At 44.8% G+C, this 18,292-nt stretch overlaps 1 protein-coding gene across 1 annotated transcript in view; it reads right to left on the bottom strand.

The window, feature by feature from the left end:
- Positions 1-18,292, bottom strand: part of TRPC5 (transient receptor potential cation channel subfamily C member 5) — a gene marked incomplete at both ends in the record, with an annotated part of 63,038 nt that overhangs the window by 34,218 nt on the left and 10,528 nt on the right. The window contains one exon of the mRNA XM_084293975.1: positions 12,865-13,386. Within this exon, the coding sequence (XP_084150101.1) occupies positions 12,865-13,386 (522 nt within the window). The remainder of the gene's footprint in view (positions 1-12,864; positions 13,387-18,292) is intronic.

Genomic DNA, 18,292 nt, shown 5'->3' on the forward strand with positions numbered 1-18,292 from the left:
TAAAATCTGCTTTCCATGTTGTATCTGATGCTCGTTCTTCAAATGGAGAGAAATTCACACATCATGAAAGGGCAGCTTTAAAGATCAGCTTAGCAAAAGGGAACAGAAACGGAAAAAGCCATTAAAAATTCCAATCAAGTCCATCCCAACCACACTAAAAATGGCCTGAGGGAAATTTTAAGCACACCACACACACAGGAAAACCTCCCTAATGTCTCAAATGCTGCTTTTCTTAAACAAAAAATACCAATGCGCATAACCAATGCAGGTTTCTGCTAACTCATCTTAGCCCAACTCATTAATCACAGATGTAAAATTAGTAGCTACTACAGCTTAGATCTTATGTGGAGCAAAGACTACAGCTGGCTGAAATGCAGTTTTTCTGGTGTGCATAAACACTGGAAATCTGAATTATAATCTGAATTATAATGGGAAAGTTGAAGAAGCTTTTGGTGTGCTGCCTACAGAACCCAGTGTCAGTAATTTCACGTTAACTTGGCGGATATGGCTAACAGCTACGTCCCTAGGTAGTGCTGGGAACAGCAGTCTCATCTTTGTTTCTGGGCGTTGTCACCAGAACTCGCTGACTAAACCATTGGATGCTCAACTCATTAAAGATCATCTAGGGCTAAATCAATACCCATGAAATACCAAGCCAGGACAAAGCTCAGCTTTAGCCCTTTTGAGGTGTAAAGTAACCCAAAACTGCAATAGTGTTGTGGAACTTTTCATCCATAATTTGCAATTTCTTTACAAAGTTAAGGAAACAATCTTATTTCTACTTTGTGAACAGGCAAAACTGAGAGCTGGAAAAGCAAACTGACTTTTCCAACATCAGTTATGCAAAGGCCTTTCCTGAGTACAAGTTCCATTTCCATGTAGGTCGGGTCCCAAAGACGTTTTTTCATCTTTTTTTCAAAGCCTTCCCATTTGCTGCAGTTAGAAACAGCGTGTGTGTATATCACAGCCTTTTATCATTTCCCATGAACATACTGTATGTGACAGGAGTTGGTACCAGCTAAAGTTTCTGCACCGTGAGAAGCCGAGAGCTCGATCATTTCCAAAACTGCAGCTTGTCCCAGTTCTGTAGGTGGCCCAGAATCAGTGGCAGATGTAGTGCAGCGGGTGCTGTGTTTGGGAAGACGAGCACAGGACTCGCAGCTTCTCCAGTCCGCAACGGGCACCGTAGCGATCCTGCTGCATTGTAGGAGCCTCCCATCTCTGTTACAGCTGTCACCATCCCAGAGATGTGATGGACAACGTTCTGACAGCTGTGTTAACGAGAAGAAAGGCTTCTAAAAGGTGGCATTTATATGCAATTCAGCTAATGCAGGAAATAAACATTCTGTGCTACAATGCCTGTGGCATAACGTTGCCCGGGCTTGTGCCTTCCTGTAGACGAAGCCACTGCTGCATTTCTCTGGGAGGAAAGCTGAAGAGCAAGCTCCTTCTGCATTACCTGTGAGCAGAACCTGTCCCTAGCTGAAGATGAGATTCACTTCATGACTAGGAAGATGCAACTCAGGGTACTTTCTTCTGAGGTCAACACCACTGTGCCAGCAGCAGGCAAGGCGCTTCGTTTGGCCTCTGAGAACGGGGCTCAGTGTCTTCACCCTTGCAAGAAGTGAGATCAGCAACTTCAGACACGGCTGGGAAACACTTTGAGGGCAGAAACTGCTGCTACACCAATCTTTTATGTTCTCTCTTTCTTCTTCCAGTCTTGCCAGGGTGTTTGTGTAACATTTGGCTTGCAGCTGGTTTGTGCTATTAGAGAATTTCATTCTCGATGCTCATCATACTCGTTGTCACCTGATCCCCTACCAAGGGGAATGTTTTTAAGGGAAGACAGCAGCTGCTGGATGGAGTGTCTTTTTCTTAATATCTAATCTTTACTGATGTTTTTATGCCACCTAGATTCTATTTCTTGGGAATTAAATGCTTTCTGCATGCTGTGCCATTAATATAAATATCAAACACAAAAATTATATTCCACCCCCCCTCCCCTTATCTATGGGGAAATCCCTTATCTCTCACAGTCATAAGTAATTTAGGATCAGACACAGATGGGCTGAGATGTGAATGCCTCAGGGAGCAACTGAAATAGCTCCCTGATAGACATCACAGGGGCTGAGCACAGTATCTCTCCGCGTTTATTCTGATTATCGTGACGGCTGCCAACAGGCTCTTCTGTTTGGAGTTTGTTGGAGTTCTTTTCTGTACCCTTGCTGCAGACAGTGATAGTGAATGCTCTTCATAGATGAATAAGCACTAATTTATAACTACAGAGCCCCGTGTTAATAAGCAGGACTGCCTTCTTCTGTTAGGCAGCTACAGCAGCTCCCAGGGAGGTTACCACTGAGAGCCAAATGTGGCATGGGAGCCATGAAATTAAGTTTGGTTTCCGTGTCTGGCACTCATTTTGACAGGTTAGACCTCACCAACAGCTCCATCTCCCACAGCAACTATCTGAAATCTTGTAGCTGAATACAGCACTTTCTGCAGTGTTACTGCATTTGGGGTTATTGTTATTTTATATACTATATATTACTTATTATATGCATTATATTACATTAAATTACACTATATTATAATATTATATGACGACTGTATTCCATAGCAATTATCTAAAACATAGCAGTTGAATAGCTGCAAGGTTACTGCGTTTGGGGGTGTGATTATTTGTTGCTGCCCTTTACAATTAAAGCTATTCTGGCTTTATTTCAGATTTCCAGGCAAACTGAGCTCCGTTTGGCAGTCTGTGTGACAGTCAGGTAGCTGCAGTGTCTGATGCACCAGTCTAAGTACGTATTTCAGCTACTGCTGCAAGGAACAAAGGTTTCCCGTGAATCCAGTCCTGCCATGAGGACAGATGCCATTGCCATTCTCCACTCACTGTGCATCCTGCCAGGTTACTCCCTGCATGCGCTCCCTGGCAGCCCCCGGGTTGAAGGGAGATGTCTCCGAGGACACTCAAGTCCCCCAGTGCTGGTGCATGTGGTGTGGCCAGGCAGGGCTGGGAGCAGCAGCTCTGTGCCCCTCTTACCCCACGCACACCGGTACAGCCCCGCAGGTGGGCTGTGGGAGCTCAGCCTTCCAAACTCCAGCTTCCAGCAGCACTTGATTAGAATTTCTTTCCTCCCGTGAAGATTCAGAAGCTCCTTAGTCTAACTTGGACTTCAGAAACGTGTACTGGTGTACAAAACCCACACACTTTTAAAACAGCCTTTTTCCTGCACTCCCAAATCCTCCAGATGTGCCTGCTCAGAACCAAGGAGCACGAGGCACTTCCAGCGTGATGGAAAAACCATTCTGCCTCCGTTTTGTAACCAAGGACAAGAAAGGAAATGTGATTGTTTTATCAGTTTGAATGCTCTTAAAGGAAATTCCAGTGGGCAATACTCAAAGAGCTACATTTCTAAATTAGCCCAGAAACAGAAGAAAGTAACTATCTGTGGCCTAATTTGATGTCTGCTGCAGAGAGCCAGTAAGCCCTGTGAGATCAGATATTCTACATAAGAAATAGCAGCCTCCTCAAGTTTGCAGTGTTGCAAACAGTGAGATGAATAAGAAAATCCTCTTTTGTAGCACATTTCTTTTTTAAGTTCAACCTTGTTAATGACTGCAAAGTTATTTACATTCTGCTGCTGAAGCATGAACTGCAGAGGGTAAACACCTAATGGCTGTTCATCCTGTTAATTAAGTACTTTCTGCAACAGGGAGAAAAGGGGAGAAATGAAACAAGTTGGAGGAGAGGCTGGGTAACTCTGAGTAAAGAGACTACAGCTCAACATTCTTCATCAGGCATTTCCAAGAGATAATCTATTTTCTTTTTTTTATTATTTTTTTCCCTTCAGGAAAGTACAGGATGAATATCCTACCGAAAACACAGCTGCTACTCACATGTATGTTACTCCTCAGAGCGAAGCACTGATGCACATCCAAGTGGCAGTCGTTCCTGCCATTAAGATCACTAGCTCAGCTGGAAGAGTCCTTCAGGAAAACCTGGTGCTACCCAAATTGCTCAGATCCTCTGCTGGTGGATAAAACAAACTCCAGATCCTCCACAGAAGAACATATGGCCTTAAATTACACAGAATTTTGTCTAATCTGTTCTTAAAATATTTTAAGTGGTGATGACACATTAATCTCAACTAAAGGTCTCCTATCCCTAACACATTTCTTGACGGTAGCAGACATGAACTCAGTTTAAGCCGTAGCAACTGGAAGTCACTAGCGATGTGAATGCTGGCAAAAAGCAAGATCGAATAACTGCTAAAATCCTGCTACCGTTCCATCAACACTCACAGTTTTCATGAATTTATGCTGGATTGGTTTAAATATTTAAATAAAAGAGGTCCCGCATGTTCTAGGACAAAGGCAGAAGCTTGTAAATCCTGTGTGCCTGCTCATGGAAGAAGCAATTAACAAAGTATTTAAGCTTGAAATTACCTCCACCTCTACTCAGAGTGTTTAAATGTGTGTTTAGCTATAGATTTGTATTTATGGCCCTTGTCAGCGGGATGTAAGCACGGGCGTAAATCCTGCCCTGAATAAAGGCAGGCTGCCGAATGGTGCTCGTGGAGGCCACCCTGCTAGCCAACAGCCCTGCTGTGGGGTCAGAACCTGAGCAAGAGGCCAAGTAAAAGAAAGGAGCCTTGCAGCAGGAAAAGCAAAAATTTAGAGCGTGCATTCTAGCAGAGAGCAGAATAGAGTTGATAAACAAATTCCTGCAGAACCGATTCCAGCAAATATTCCAGTTCTGTTACGAAGATTACCTAGGCACAGATTCAGTTCCCAAAGGTGCAGCACAAGGAGGTGCTGAGCCCAAAGGATGAGGATCAGTTAATCCACACCGCACGAAACGATTTCCAAGAGCTGAGCAGGGGCTATCAGACACATCGCACGGAAGCAACGAAAAACCACTCAGGCTAAAAAACGCTTAGAGACAAACCTTGCAAACTTTCCTAAGTCCTCTTGCAGACAGCACTTCAAGAGTTACAGGTCTTGCAAATGAGTACCGGGAGATCTCTCAGGCTTCAGAGGAAGTGGAGAAGATATTGACTTTTAAAAGGCTGGGTATATTCTCCCAAGTGAATTTTTAACATTTACATTAAATAAGTGATAAGTAAAGTAAACATGAGAATTTTAAAAGTCATTCACAACTATCTTTAAATACATACCTACTTTACCCTATTAGCGTTAATAAAAACTTCTAAAACATTTCTCATTTGTTGCTTTTCCAAGCCTGAGAAATGTCTATTTTGAAACTATTTAATTTTGGCTCCCTTTTTCCTTCTACCTTACCTTCTCTTGAGTAAATTGTCTCCAATATCCAGAAAAGAACAGACCAGCATGCTGCAAACACTTCTCACATCCCTGGGAACCTCTGACGGCTACCTCTGAGTAATATCCCTGTTGTAGGGTGAGGAGGACATATTCCTTGCTGCAGGATGTTTGCTCAACCGGCCAGGGGATGGAAAGAAAGAATAGGGACACAAAAACAGTAGTCCCAGCTTCTAAATGTCATTCTGCACAAGCTCTCAGCTAGGGGGGGATGATGAATAACCCATCTACCCGTCTCACTTGTCTCGGAGTGCAGAAGTGTGAGGTAACCATGTTTTCAATCATGAGGCATCTACAGGGCTCGTCTGGATGATGATGGATCTGAAGTATGCACGAGAGGTGGAAGGGGAGTGGAATCTCAGTTCCTTTGTCTATGGAGCTTTGTAACACTTCACTAAGAGACAACAATGAAGCTGAAATTCACAGAAATCAGATCATTAATAACGATAATTTCTATATCCAAAAGGGAGACTACACACCAATGTTCTTCACAGAGTTCATTATTTCGGGGTATCATTCAATGGGAAGTATGCAATAATACGATACACTCTTCTAGACTGATGTAAAGGTGATTCTGAAAGGCACTCTGGACCTTCAGACAAGATAAGACTGAACACTGCTCACACAATATCCAAGGTGTCACTTCTCCTTTCCAGTTTCTGTTGTCTGTGGAAAGCCAATCAATCATGTCCCACTTTTGGCTTCCCTCCTCTCCTGCTAGCAACAAGACTGATGGGATAGATGAAGTTAAGGGAACTGACAAACTCACTAAATCACTCTTAAAACCGTTACAATTCCTTTAGCTTTCAACATATTCAATGTCTTTGTCCAAGAGACCATTTAAGTCAGAGGCACCAGCACCAAAAATGACTTAAAGAATGATCCAGGCATTTGCTGCCTGATACACGTTACCCTAATTCAAGCAGAGCCCTTGTCCTTGACTGACATAAGTCTGATGTTGTTTTTTCAAATCTGTGCATGGCAAGATTAGTCAGAGATGATTTTGCTGTCAAAAGAGAGTCTTCCGCAGTTCTGTTCTGCGACAGCTGCAATATGTGCCTAACCTTCATCAAGTTAGAACATTTTGGTGTTACGTGAATAATATACCAAATAATACCGGTTCCTCAAATAAACATTCAAGTCCACTTTGTCAAATTGACGAACCATCACTCCTCTGAATATTTCTTCTTCTTCTTCTTTCCCGTCTGGGGAGAGGTTACACTAAGATGCCACTACTCTTAATTTCCGTAACACAATGCAGCTGTAGGGGTTAGATTTCCACGCTCATTTCCAGAACTGAATGAATAAATCTGGCAGTGGCACAACCCTTACAGGAGGGACATGCACCACTCACCCCACTGCCCCGGCAGCAATCAGCAGGAAAAAAAAACCCTGTGTTAGGAGTGCAAATGCAGGTAAGTGTCCCCACTTGTCACCCCGAAGTCCTGACAGTGCTGGTAACAGCTCCGTTGGTGCCACGTGCACGGAAGATTTTGCAATGCAGTCATCTGCCTGCTGGGACGGCGTCTGAGACAGAACAGCTTCCTTTAGCACCGGCCACTGTTCACACATCAGATGGAAACTTTGCTGCGTATGATACCAAACAAATGCTGATGGGAAACGAAAGGTGACAGCCGGGCACTGCGTTACAAATCCCCCACCTCACCTCCAGGTTGGCGGTGCAGAATGGACCGGGCAGTGGTGTAACCACCCCGTCTCCACTGCCCAACACCCTGAGGGATAAGGATGCGCCAGGTCACGAGAAAAGGGCAAAGCTCCCACAAGCAGCAGCTCTGCCTCCCCCCACCTAGTCCTAATAAAGATCTTTTCATGACACGGCATGATTTCCTTCTGGAAACCTGAAAGCACAACCCTGTTTATTAATCTGAGCTGTGCAAGCGCACTGCAGAGCTAGCTTTTTATTGTGCTTTTAAGGAGCACAATACAAATACTCAGCCTTGTGTCGTTATACCTCCAGGCAGCATGGCAAGCAAACAGACAAAACCAGGGGAGAACAACCTAGCCCCGGCTGCAAGCGAAGAAGGATCTGTGACTATCCATCAAAATACCTGAGTGGCTTTCAAAACAGGTAAACAAGGTGCAGTAGATGAGCTCTGATTTTCACGGACCTCGCACTTCATTTTTCATGCACTTCTCATATTTTTAAAAGCTCTTGTTATACACTAACTGAAGGGCCCTTAGAAATTCACCAAGTTTATGCACGCTCCCCAGGGAAGGATGCTGTGCTTCTAACCACAGCCATGTGGTTGACGGAGTCAAGACACAGCTGAAAAATACGTGGCGTGGCAGGAATGATTATTCATTCACGCCGGTACTGTATCTCAGGAGGTACTTGTCTATGTAAATGACTTGGAAAAATGAACTGGAACTTGAAGCTGCATCCTGAACAGCAAACAGCAAAGAGCACCATTTCTGAATTAGAAAAGCAAACAATTCCATTTCTCTCCTTCCCTGTCATTGATTTAGAGTGCCGTGAGTAAGAGAGTCTAAGGTTACAGGTTCTGAAAGGGAATTTCATGCAGCCCTTTGATCTAACTCAGTGAAAGCGCTAAGCAAAAGAGTCTCAGATAAAATACATCTTTTCTGAGTGCTTTGCATTGTGTGTGTTTCTTCCAGACATCTCAGTTGAACCTGCACAGCCGTCTGCCACTACCAGCACAGGAAAAATACAAAGCATTAAAAACCCACTACTGTGATCTTCTACTTCATGTTGAAGACGTGAATGACCTGCGATGGAGAGCAGGGCAGCTGCAACGGGCTGAGTGTGTACTGGGACTACGGGTGCTGCAGCTCAGCAGAATGTTGTATCCGCTTTGCTGGACTTCAGATTACTCTGCAAGGAGTCACCTGCTCTTTCAGACCCCATGAGCTGCTACAGTAGGGTTGCTTTACGTTATTCTGGCAATGTAAAAACATTAAAGGACCCAGAAATTATATCTGAAGTCAGCCTACGTTCTTATGCTTCAACACGGTGATGGTACACTGTACATACACCATGCTTAAGTGCCTGTCGAGATGCTAAGAGATGACTTTTCCCCATCTTTTCTTAGAAATACAAACAAATTAACAAATGCAGAGCTAACTTGGTGCCAGAAACAGCATAGTGAAGATTGATCCCCAACAGCTGAGCTGTGCCTTTTTGTGTTAAGTCTTCAGCACCTTTCTTCTTCCCAAATTAATCATGAATAAAAGAATATGGAAAGCAGTAATATGAAGATAAATGCTATATACTACAGAGCATTTACGGGAAAGCCTTCTTGTCTCTAAGCACGTGAACTCCCACGATCCTACGAAGATTACTTCTGAAAGTGGACCCAGAGAAAACTGATGTGTCAGTGCTGGATGTAGCTCATCATGTTTCACGGTGTACTACAGATGCCCTCCTTTTTTTTTTTTTTTCCTACTATTTTGTGACTGCCATGCACACAGCAATCACAAATATTACATCTTTCCTATCTTCCAAAGAAACTATCAGGCCTCCTCTGTAATCTGACCCTGACAACACAACCATTCCACACTTGAGATGAGATGGAGAGGGAGCCTGGGAACATTGCACAGCATGTGCAATGTGCTGACGTCAGATATATGCAGTGTTGTACGTTAATATATATTGTGTATATGCAACGTATACAAAGCTAAGGCACACTTCAATCTTTCCTGTATAACTGATTTTTTTTCCTTCTGTATAAACAGTAATTTACCTTCTAGAATCTAGGGGCTTATTGAAAACAAACATAAAAAACAAGATTTTTTTTCCCCCTATTTTTGGTCTTCTCCCAAAGGAAAAGGGTTTCCTTCCTCGTAAGCAACATCTTTGCCAGTTTATAAAACACTTAGCACATGTAACATTCGGGTGAACCCAAGTTTATATCTTTTTTTGTTGAAAAAATCTGGGAGAATTGTCTACCCGTGTGAAGCTCGTACCTGTGCCACGAGGCACACATGCACCTGCAGCCCGGATGAGGAGTGATACAGGTCTTCACAGCCTGCCCTGGGCCATGCTGACAGGGCAGAGGGATTTGCCTGGGGATACAGGCTGAGATGGACCCGTTGTGATGAGGCCAGGATCTCTCAGAAGGGAGGCCAAAGGAGCTGCTGTGGTTCCACTCACTCATCAGCCCTCCTTCAGGCTGCTCACTGCGAAGACCGAGGGGCTCAGGCCAGACCTAGAGATGAAGCTGCATGTACCCCGACCATGTTTACTGGATTCAGTCCAGGGAACAGGGAGTTGTGTTCATGGTGGGGCAGATTGCTAATTGCTTGCTAAAATTAGCACACAAGACCAGATTTTTCTCCAGTAGTTAGGAGAAACTGCCAAAACATGCCGATAATTTAGCAGTGGAGTTTCAAAATGCGTCAGCAAGTTAAGTGTCTGATCTCCAACAGGATTTAGGCACTTAACCAAATTATACTCTGTTTAAAATCTTACTGTCTGCTTACCTGCATATTTAGCAGCCTAACTAGCTTTGAAAACCTTTCCTCCATGGGTTCAGAGCCCTTTCCTCCAGGGCTCTTTGGAGCACAAACTGTCCGTTGCTGTCCAGGTTTTCCCATCAGGATTTTTTCCAGTCCTGTACGTTCACTGCCAGAGATCATCAACCTGCACTAGGAACTTGAATGCTGTTATTTTTCTGCATGTAGAGCAAAACCAGCACCTACTCTTCAGTAGCAGAGTGCAATGGAAATTAAAAAAAAAAGGCACAGTGGGTTCATATGAAATGCCTCGGTGAAAAAACACTGAAAAACATGTCTGGTAAAAGAGTACTCTGAATTTTCAGCCTCCTTGAGTTGGTGCAAAGCAAGAGCAACTCTAAGATCTGTTCCCTACCAAAAACAGACAGCAAAGAACCTCCGTCCAAAAGCAATGACCTTTTTACCAACTCCCTCTAAACAACTTCTCTAGAAAGAATCTGGAAGTGGAACATAACTGCCTGATTAAGCTGAAATCTAAACAATTCATATTTGGGGGGGATTTTTGAGGTCTTCTTCACTCAAAAAAGAAGCTGAAGGAAATTTTCTCTAGCAATTAGTCTAAAATCAATGTGAGATCACACATTCTTTACTCTGAATATAAAGAATTACCAACTGCAGTAATAATTTACAGCTCCAGAAAACATCTAACATCCACTCTGTATTTTCGTCTTATGCTACTGGAGATCTGACTTGTGAGTTTGTCAATGCTACGACAAAATGCTTCAGTGGAACAAGATGATCTACTTCAAAAAGTTTGCTGCTCCTCTCTGCAGAACTGTCTTTCATGAAACTGAACTTGGTTCTGTTTTCCTTCTTGTCCCCCACAATATTTTTTTTTTCAGTCTGATACTTTTCAATCATGATTAAAAGACATTTTTCAGTGTCTCCCACCAAATGCTCCTACTCATTTTTTTCAGAAGCTGGCAATGACATTTGTATCTTGCCTGGTGTTTTGTATTGGACTCATTAACACGATTAAAGAACTGCTGCTACATGCAAACACCATGCCACCAGCTGCATCGTGTGTTTGTGAATAAGCAGGTAGGGCGAAGTGCTTCAGTAGTGCTGGCTTCCCCAGCCCATTTGTTCTGTCGCTGCCCACCAGTATTCCACCTCGAAACAGCGCTGACATTAGCTGGCAACACAGAGCTTGTGCTAATTCACCATCATTTCTGTGCTGGAACTGTCATTAATATGCCACAAAACATGGAACTTGCCCATATGTTTGGACTTCAGGAAAATATGTCCTCCCTCCCCCCCAAAAAAGATACGAAAGCTGTCAAGCAAGCAAAGATTAAAAGTTTGTTATTTGAAAATAAAAGAGCTTTGGGACTGTTCAGCACTGCATTTCAAATGTAGGAGCCCTCTTCAGACTTAAAGTCTCCTAATACAAACACAAGACAAGGGGACGTCACAGCTTGGTGCTCGGGTGTCACGAGTGAGCCTGAGCAGCGACAAGACACCCTGGCTGCAGAAGGGTGCGTGCAGGGGCAGTGTCTGCAGCTCTCAGGACTGCAGAAAGAGGAAGCAGAGTTTCTGGACCTTTTCAGATTCAAGGAACATCTGAACTGATAAACTGCATTAGGCTTCCCTAGATTAATTCTTCACTACTTGTTCGTGCCCCTAATGAATCTACGGTGTTACACAGCACTGTCAGCTAGAGTTAAGAAACAAAATTGACACGGAGGCCAGTGAGCCTTGCTGATTCTTCACTGGAGCAGCACAGCAAGAACACTACGTTGACCACGTGCTAAATCCCAGAAAGCTTGAGGCTTCAGCTCCAGCTTGTTGCAGCAAGAGGCTGGTGCTCAGGAGGCAAAGGGAAGAAAGGTGAATCTGCATCTTTCCCTTCTTGACTCTTTTAGCTCAGGTGACAAGAGCAGCCTTTATGGGAGGTGGAATGGTATCTTATCAGGCTGTCCTCATCTGGGTCAGTGCATAAAACAAAGTAAGGAAGACAGTGAAAAGAATAATGTGGTGAGCTTTTCCACCATGCCTGTCACCCTCTGGATATAGAAAAATGTAATATACATTGAAATTAAGTCCCTCAACCAAGCAAAGTAAATTCCTCTTTCAGATAACCTGAGAACATCACTGGCCAACAGCAATACATCATCTATGAAACTCTGTCCAGGTTTGGAAAGAGAAAGCAAATCCAGAGCCAACTAATGAAATTGTTGTCAGCATTCTCCTTGGGTTCGTGGCCTTTAATGAATCAACTTATAAATCTCTGGATCTGCAGGGCTTTTGAAAGGCTCTGTGCCCTTCACCTGAATTATGTCTTTCCTTTCTGGTAATGTGGGCAGAAGTCTGAAGTTCTGGGAATTGCTTCTGAGTCCCTACAACATGGATGAATGAAGAAGGAAGAACCAAGCTGAGGTGCCTGAGGTGTGAAGTACCTGAACGACCAGGATCCACCTCCCAGCATCACACAAGCATTTTTGCTTAAGAAAATTGCTGGTAATGGGAAAACCCGGGATGCTGAGCATGCCCTTGTTCTCTTCTGCTCTCTTGTGCTGCTGTAGTTTCTGTGGCTTTTATGAGTTAGTGCCGAATGGGTGCCAGGGAGGGTCTTGTGGCTGGAGGAAACTAGGAGGATTTTGTATTTCCTGCAGTCAAGAACTCCATGAGCCAGATAATACCCTCTAGCCTTTGTTTCACGTAGAAAGGCAGTTAGCGGGAAAAGCTTTCAGAGCTAACAAACCTGGAAATCTCCAAAGGCTGTTCTTTGTAAGGGGCTGGGTTACAATGAAATGGGATTCAAATATCTTTGAAACAGAAAATGTTCGTGCCACAGAACCCACAACCCGCCGCAGCAGTCCTGGCTCTGTAGCCCTCGATTGTCAGCAGCCTCACGCCGTCCCTGCGGCATGCTGAACCTCCTGGGCTGTCACGAACCCATGTGCACGTGGTTCTCCACTCAATCCAACTCAGCTCTCCTGAACAAACCCATGGAAACCAGAGAAAGGTGTCATTTTATCCACCACCCACACCCTTCTCACACTTCTCCATTCGGATGACTCTTACCTCTTTCTGGTGATACTTTATTGCTACCTTTAGCTTTGCCAAATCATGACATTTTTGGGGGTCCAGCTCTTCGCTCTGATCATCTCTGTGATTGAGAATGATCTCCAGTTCTCGGGAACTCCGCGCTTGGTCCAAAAGGTCCTTAGCAAAACGCTTGCACTGCTGGGAAAGCTCTTCATATTCAGCCTTGAACTCATTTTCCACTTTGCTGAGCTCCTTCAGCTCCCAGCCCAGTCGGAAAGCCGTCAGGATCGGGTCCTCGCTCGATAAGGCAATCAGCGAAGGGCTGGCTAAGGCTTTGTAGATGTTCAGCCTTGACCTGGAGTGCCTCAGGCTGTCCACCTCCGAACTGGAGACACACTCCACGCAGTTGCATCTGATCTGGTGTGGGCGTGGAATCGTTACCCGTCTTTGGACAAGCAGTTTGATGATTTCGTAGTTGTTGGTGTGAGCCGCCAGCATTATTGGGGTGATATCTGGAGTGAATTCTGAAAACTGGGTGTCCATCATCAAGGTTGGAACCTGTAGGAAGGGATAAAGCACAGTCATATTTCATGGGGGACAGCAGAAAGCAGAGGTTTCTCCTTCAGGCTTTCAAAGTGACCTCATAATAAAACAAAGTAATAACACCCTGTGTCCCTTCAATCCTGTTGTGTCCATGTCTATGGACATGCTTCTGTTCTGGCAAAACCATTTTCATGCCCCTGCCTCCAGAGCAGGATCGGTTTGGTGGAAAATCAGTTACGATCCCATTTGAATGCTCTACACGTGAACTTGTTCTGAAATGGCTACTGGGTCACATACCGAAAAGTGGACTTTTGTAAGAAAAAGGAAGACAAAAGGCATTGGCAATTACACAGAAAGAAAGCAAAAAAGTGTACACTGAATAGATTTCCATAATTCTCGTTATTTCCATTACATATGTGCATTAGCAGGCTACGGACCTACTTGTAGAAGGCCCTGTAGAAACCGAACCCAACACGGTTGAGCTAAACTCTTCCTCACCTTTTCCCTACTGTTTTCATTTGAAATTACTTTTCAGTGGAAGGATACATTACATAACTGCCCTCGGAATAGATCTGTTTTTATTTTAATGGATTTGAAAAAATTTAAATGTAAAATTAATGAGCCATAGTCCACTACAAATAAGACACTCCAGGGTGTGCATTATTCAGCTACTGTTGCACTTCTCAAAAGATGAGCTTAATGCACACCCTGTTGTGTCTTATTACTATATGCAGAGTGCAAAATTAGCCCGGAATGCTCTTACATCCCAAGCACGCAGTGTGCTGCCATTCGTGGCGCAGGCAGCTCCCTTTGTTGTGCGTTAATCATTACTCAGGCACGCTGTACGGCGTGTGCCCACCGCTCCTGCCCTGGCAGCTGGCGTCCTGCTGCTCGGGGGGCGACTGCTGCTTTTGGTGAACAGTAGGCCTGCTTCCCCTCGCAAATGTCAAAGGCGTTTCAGAGCAACGCCTGTCAAAGAGTTCTGCTGGCAGGAAACATTACTCAGGCTGCAGAGAAGCAAAAGTAACGCGACGATGAACGAGTACGAGGCAAGCAGCTGGGTGCAGGACTGGCGGTGAGACGGCGAAGCTCGAAGCACCGAGCCCATTTCCCTAGGAGCCACATGCCCCCATAGCACCAAGGGGATGAAGACTCCTGGGCTGATAAACCCCTCTGCAACCCGGCTGTGAAATCTGGGAAATGAGGAGTGAAATTACCAGCAGCCCGCTGCCACACAGGTGCACAGAGCCTCTGTGCAGGGCTGGTCCCTGCAGGGCCAGGAGGGAGCCCATAAATACACCTGCTGGGGAAAGCAGAGGCTGCCAGAGAGGATTTACTGAGGGTCACGCAGGGCTTGGTGTCTCTGTGCAAGGCTGGATGAAGGTATTTTAAGATCCGTGGTAACAAACAGCTGAGAGCAGCTCCCTTTGTAAGGTCTTTGACTTTCTTTCTTTTCCTTTGCTTAGCTGGGTTAGGTAGTTTTGTTAAATGTCAAGAGAAAGGTGCAGGTTCCTCTCTTCTTTCTCCCTTAGAAGCATTTTTTTAAGCCCTGGTGCTTATAAAACTCTATTTATCTTTCCTCCCCACCTTTTTTAGGCAGTTGCTGGCTGCTGGATTCAGACCCCCTGCCTCCAAGGATGAATGACTCCCCCTGTCCCTCACTGTCAAGTTTAACATCATTCTCCTACATGGAAGTCACTGTGCCCAGAGCTGTAGAAAGGATTTTCAGCTTTGCCCAGAGGTTTCCTTGCTGCTCACAACAGGGAACAGGCCTGTGCAGACAAGGTTATGTTACAGCTGGGGCTGGAGCTGGTATTGCCTGCTGCTGGCCTGCTCTTGACACTTTCTACCTCTGGACCTCGGGCTTACAAAATAATTGCCTCAAGGCCTGGGATTAGACTTGGGGTATGTCAAGTGATTTCTCACCCCTTATTCTGGTTCCTATCCCAAGCCCTCCCCCCAGGAGCTCTGCTTTGTTCGGAGATGAGGCAGCCGCTCTGCAGAAGATGTGTTTTCCTGGGCAGCTTGCAGCACTTTAATTAAAAGGACATGCAGGGCAATAGCAGTGCAGAGAAGCAGGGGCTCTCTGGGGTCTGGAAGCAGATCGCTGTAACGCCTCGAGTCACAGGAACTGGAGCTTATTGCTGATTCGAGCTGAGCAGCAAAACAAATCAGCAGAGCACAAATAGGAGCAGCGCAGAGGATGGCTGCTGTGCCTCTTCCCTGTGCCCAGCAGATCCAAAGAGTAGGCACGGGCTCAAAATGACACAGCTTGCGGTGGTTATTTTTGTTCCTGTCTTGCACGGTGCTTTGACAAGTTGCATCTTACCGATCCAGCTGTCTTCTCTTAAAGATGGGGCTGTGCAAAGCCTTTGCTCTTAGGGCTGCGTGCTGCCTGTTAGCAGCGGAGGAGCAGCAGATACTACAACCGTGCCTTGTGCCGCTGCTGTTCCTACCACACAGCTCTGACAGGTTGAGTTCATGTTTAGATCAGCTTTTTCTCTGTCTTGGGTTAACTTGCAGTGATGGAAGCAGAAGAGGAATAAATTATTTTACTCCAAGGTCCCTGCTAAGCTCTCCCAAGGTTATTCTCATTAAGTGACCTGAATAACAAATTCTTTTCCATTAACCTCATCACCTGACACAAGCTGTTAAGCTGAGTCCTTCACAACCTTGTTGCCAGCACTTGCACAGGAGCGTGTGCCTTGTCTGCATTTTATCTTGGTAATGGTCGCTTAAGATATTGATGCCACCACTCACAGCCAGTGATCGAATGCTTGGTACCATCTTTCTTGAATTAAGCCTCGTACATGGAGGCCGTTCACCGCTGTAGCACCGCTTCTCTGAATGACGCTGCAGTGAGTGAAAAAATCACCTTTATTTAAGGTGGAGGGGTGTGTGAAACCAGCTTAGCTCCTTGGAGAAGAAAGTAGAGGATTAGCTGGCATAAAAGCACCCTTTGGTATAGCTGAGCTCTCCTCTGAGCAGGAAAACAGAAGTTTTCTAGCAAACAGCATGCTGCTGGAAACGGCCTGTGGACAGGAAGAACAGGAATCTCTGCTCATGTTAGTAACTAGTGTGGTATAAAAGGAGCAGAAGTATAAAGTGAAGGGGAAAAAAATAGCACTGAAGACCTGATGGCTGAGTTATGGGTCTTCTGGGGGTTTGGGTTTGGAGGTGACCCAGTCTGAGCGTCCCCTGAGCATGCAGTCTGGGTTGGTGGTGGACAGCAATTCAGCTCAAGTCTCCAAGACTGCTGGGTGATGTGAACCAAAGCATGGTAAATGGGGAGAATGAGGAGGAGAAGAGAAGTAAATACCCAGGTTTAAACACTGAAAGGCTTCCAAGCAAGCTACAACGTTTATACGACATCTGCCATCCATCTCTGCAAATAAAGACAACTAGGTGAAAAGGCTCTTCTGCAGGAGAGAAATTGCTGGTCAGGTTCAAAATCTTATCTTTGAAGGAGCCCGGCTCTGTCTGCTATTTGGGGATGGTTTTCTGTTCGGCTTAATACTTTGTGCCCCTCTGTATTGACAGTCCTCCTGATAATGGTCTGGTAATGCTACCAGACAGTCACTTGTCACAGTCAGGGCTCCTCGGTGTTCCTCGCGCTCACAGCTGCCACCTCCCCAGAGAAAACCTTGGTGCTCCAGGCCTGAAGATAACAGAGTGTATTCAGAAAGCAAAGCCCAAGCATGAAACCCCTTCCTCCCAGCTTGTTTTGTTCCTCTAGCAGTAAGCTGCTCAGGCCAGAGGCTGTTTAAATATACATCATGTTCTGAGATGCACTGGAAATGTTCATTAGGAACACCCCCAGCTTTGCTTGAAAATAGCTAATAACACTTTCACTTGTTCCAGATGGAATTGCCACATTTTCAGGCCATCTCCATTCCCTAAACTAGCACTTCACCTGGACCAGCATAATAAACTGCACGTATAACCATGACAAACTGTAAATATACTGCCATTATTTTCAGCTAGTATAACCTCTTGATTGAGCTATATATTGAAGATTTTCTAATTGCCAAAGCAATGTTCTATTAAAAACCGACTCAGGCAATTTCATGGAAGACTTTAAATGCAATGCTAGCAGAAATGGAAGCTTGGTTAATTTACTGAGCAAGGATTTCCTATTTCTAGGTTGTTTTTCTATGTTCAGCTCTATGGGGGAAGTGCGTGTGCCATCCAAAAGCGTTGTAACAGGCACGGCCAATTTTTGTCATACAAAAATGATCTTGCACCCTGTCAATTCTGTGTCAGGCTCCGTGGTCTTTAGCAGGGACTGATTTTGTTCAGGATCACAGTCGCGTGGTGCTTGGAGATGCAGCTCCACAAAGAGAGGAGGAGAGACAGAGGCAGGGTAGCCAGACTGTGGGTCAGCCGTGTTACCAGCAAAAGGATCTTGAAAAAAATGCATGGTGTGGCTGGCGTGCCCATCTGAATCCTGCTCCTTGCCTAAACCCATCAACAACTGATTTCACTGGTAGGACCCCACGGGCACTTCTTTCATTGTATGGGACTCCAGGGAAAATCTTACATGCTCCTACAGATGTAAGCTTTCATTTTAGGTGATGCAGCGGTGCTGATTTCAATAACTGAATGTCTTAATCGGGCATGCCTTGGGAGACATCTCATATTTCGGAGAGTGATGGCAGCGTCTATATTAAAAAGGAGGTTATTTTTTAACTAAAGAGCAATTCACTGAATGAAATGTCATTTAGTTAGTGAAAAATAACAAACGTCACCAACTGATAACAAAGTAATGTGCTTTAAGGGCTTTTGTATTGGTTGTGAACAAGTTCTTAGCACAGGCACAAAGCGTGCTGGGTTGTAGACACAATTTTGGACAAGCTCTGTTGTTACTGGAGTCTTCTGATAATTCCCAAAAAAGTACATCCACTTGAAGAAAAGGCTCCTC

The sequence above is a fragment of the Netta rufina genome, assembly GCF_964035555.1.
Source record: "Netta rufina genome assembly, chromosome: 12".
NCBI lineage: Eukaryota > Metazoa > Chordata > Aves > Anseriformes > Anatidae > Netta > Netta rufina.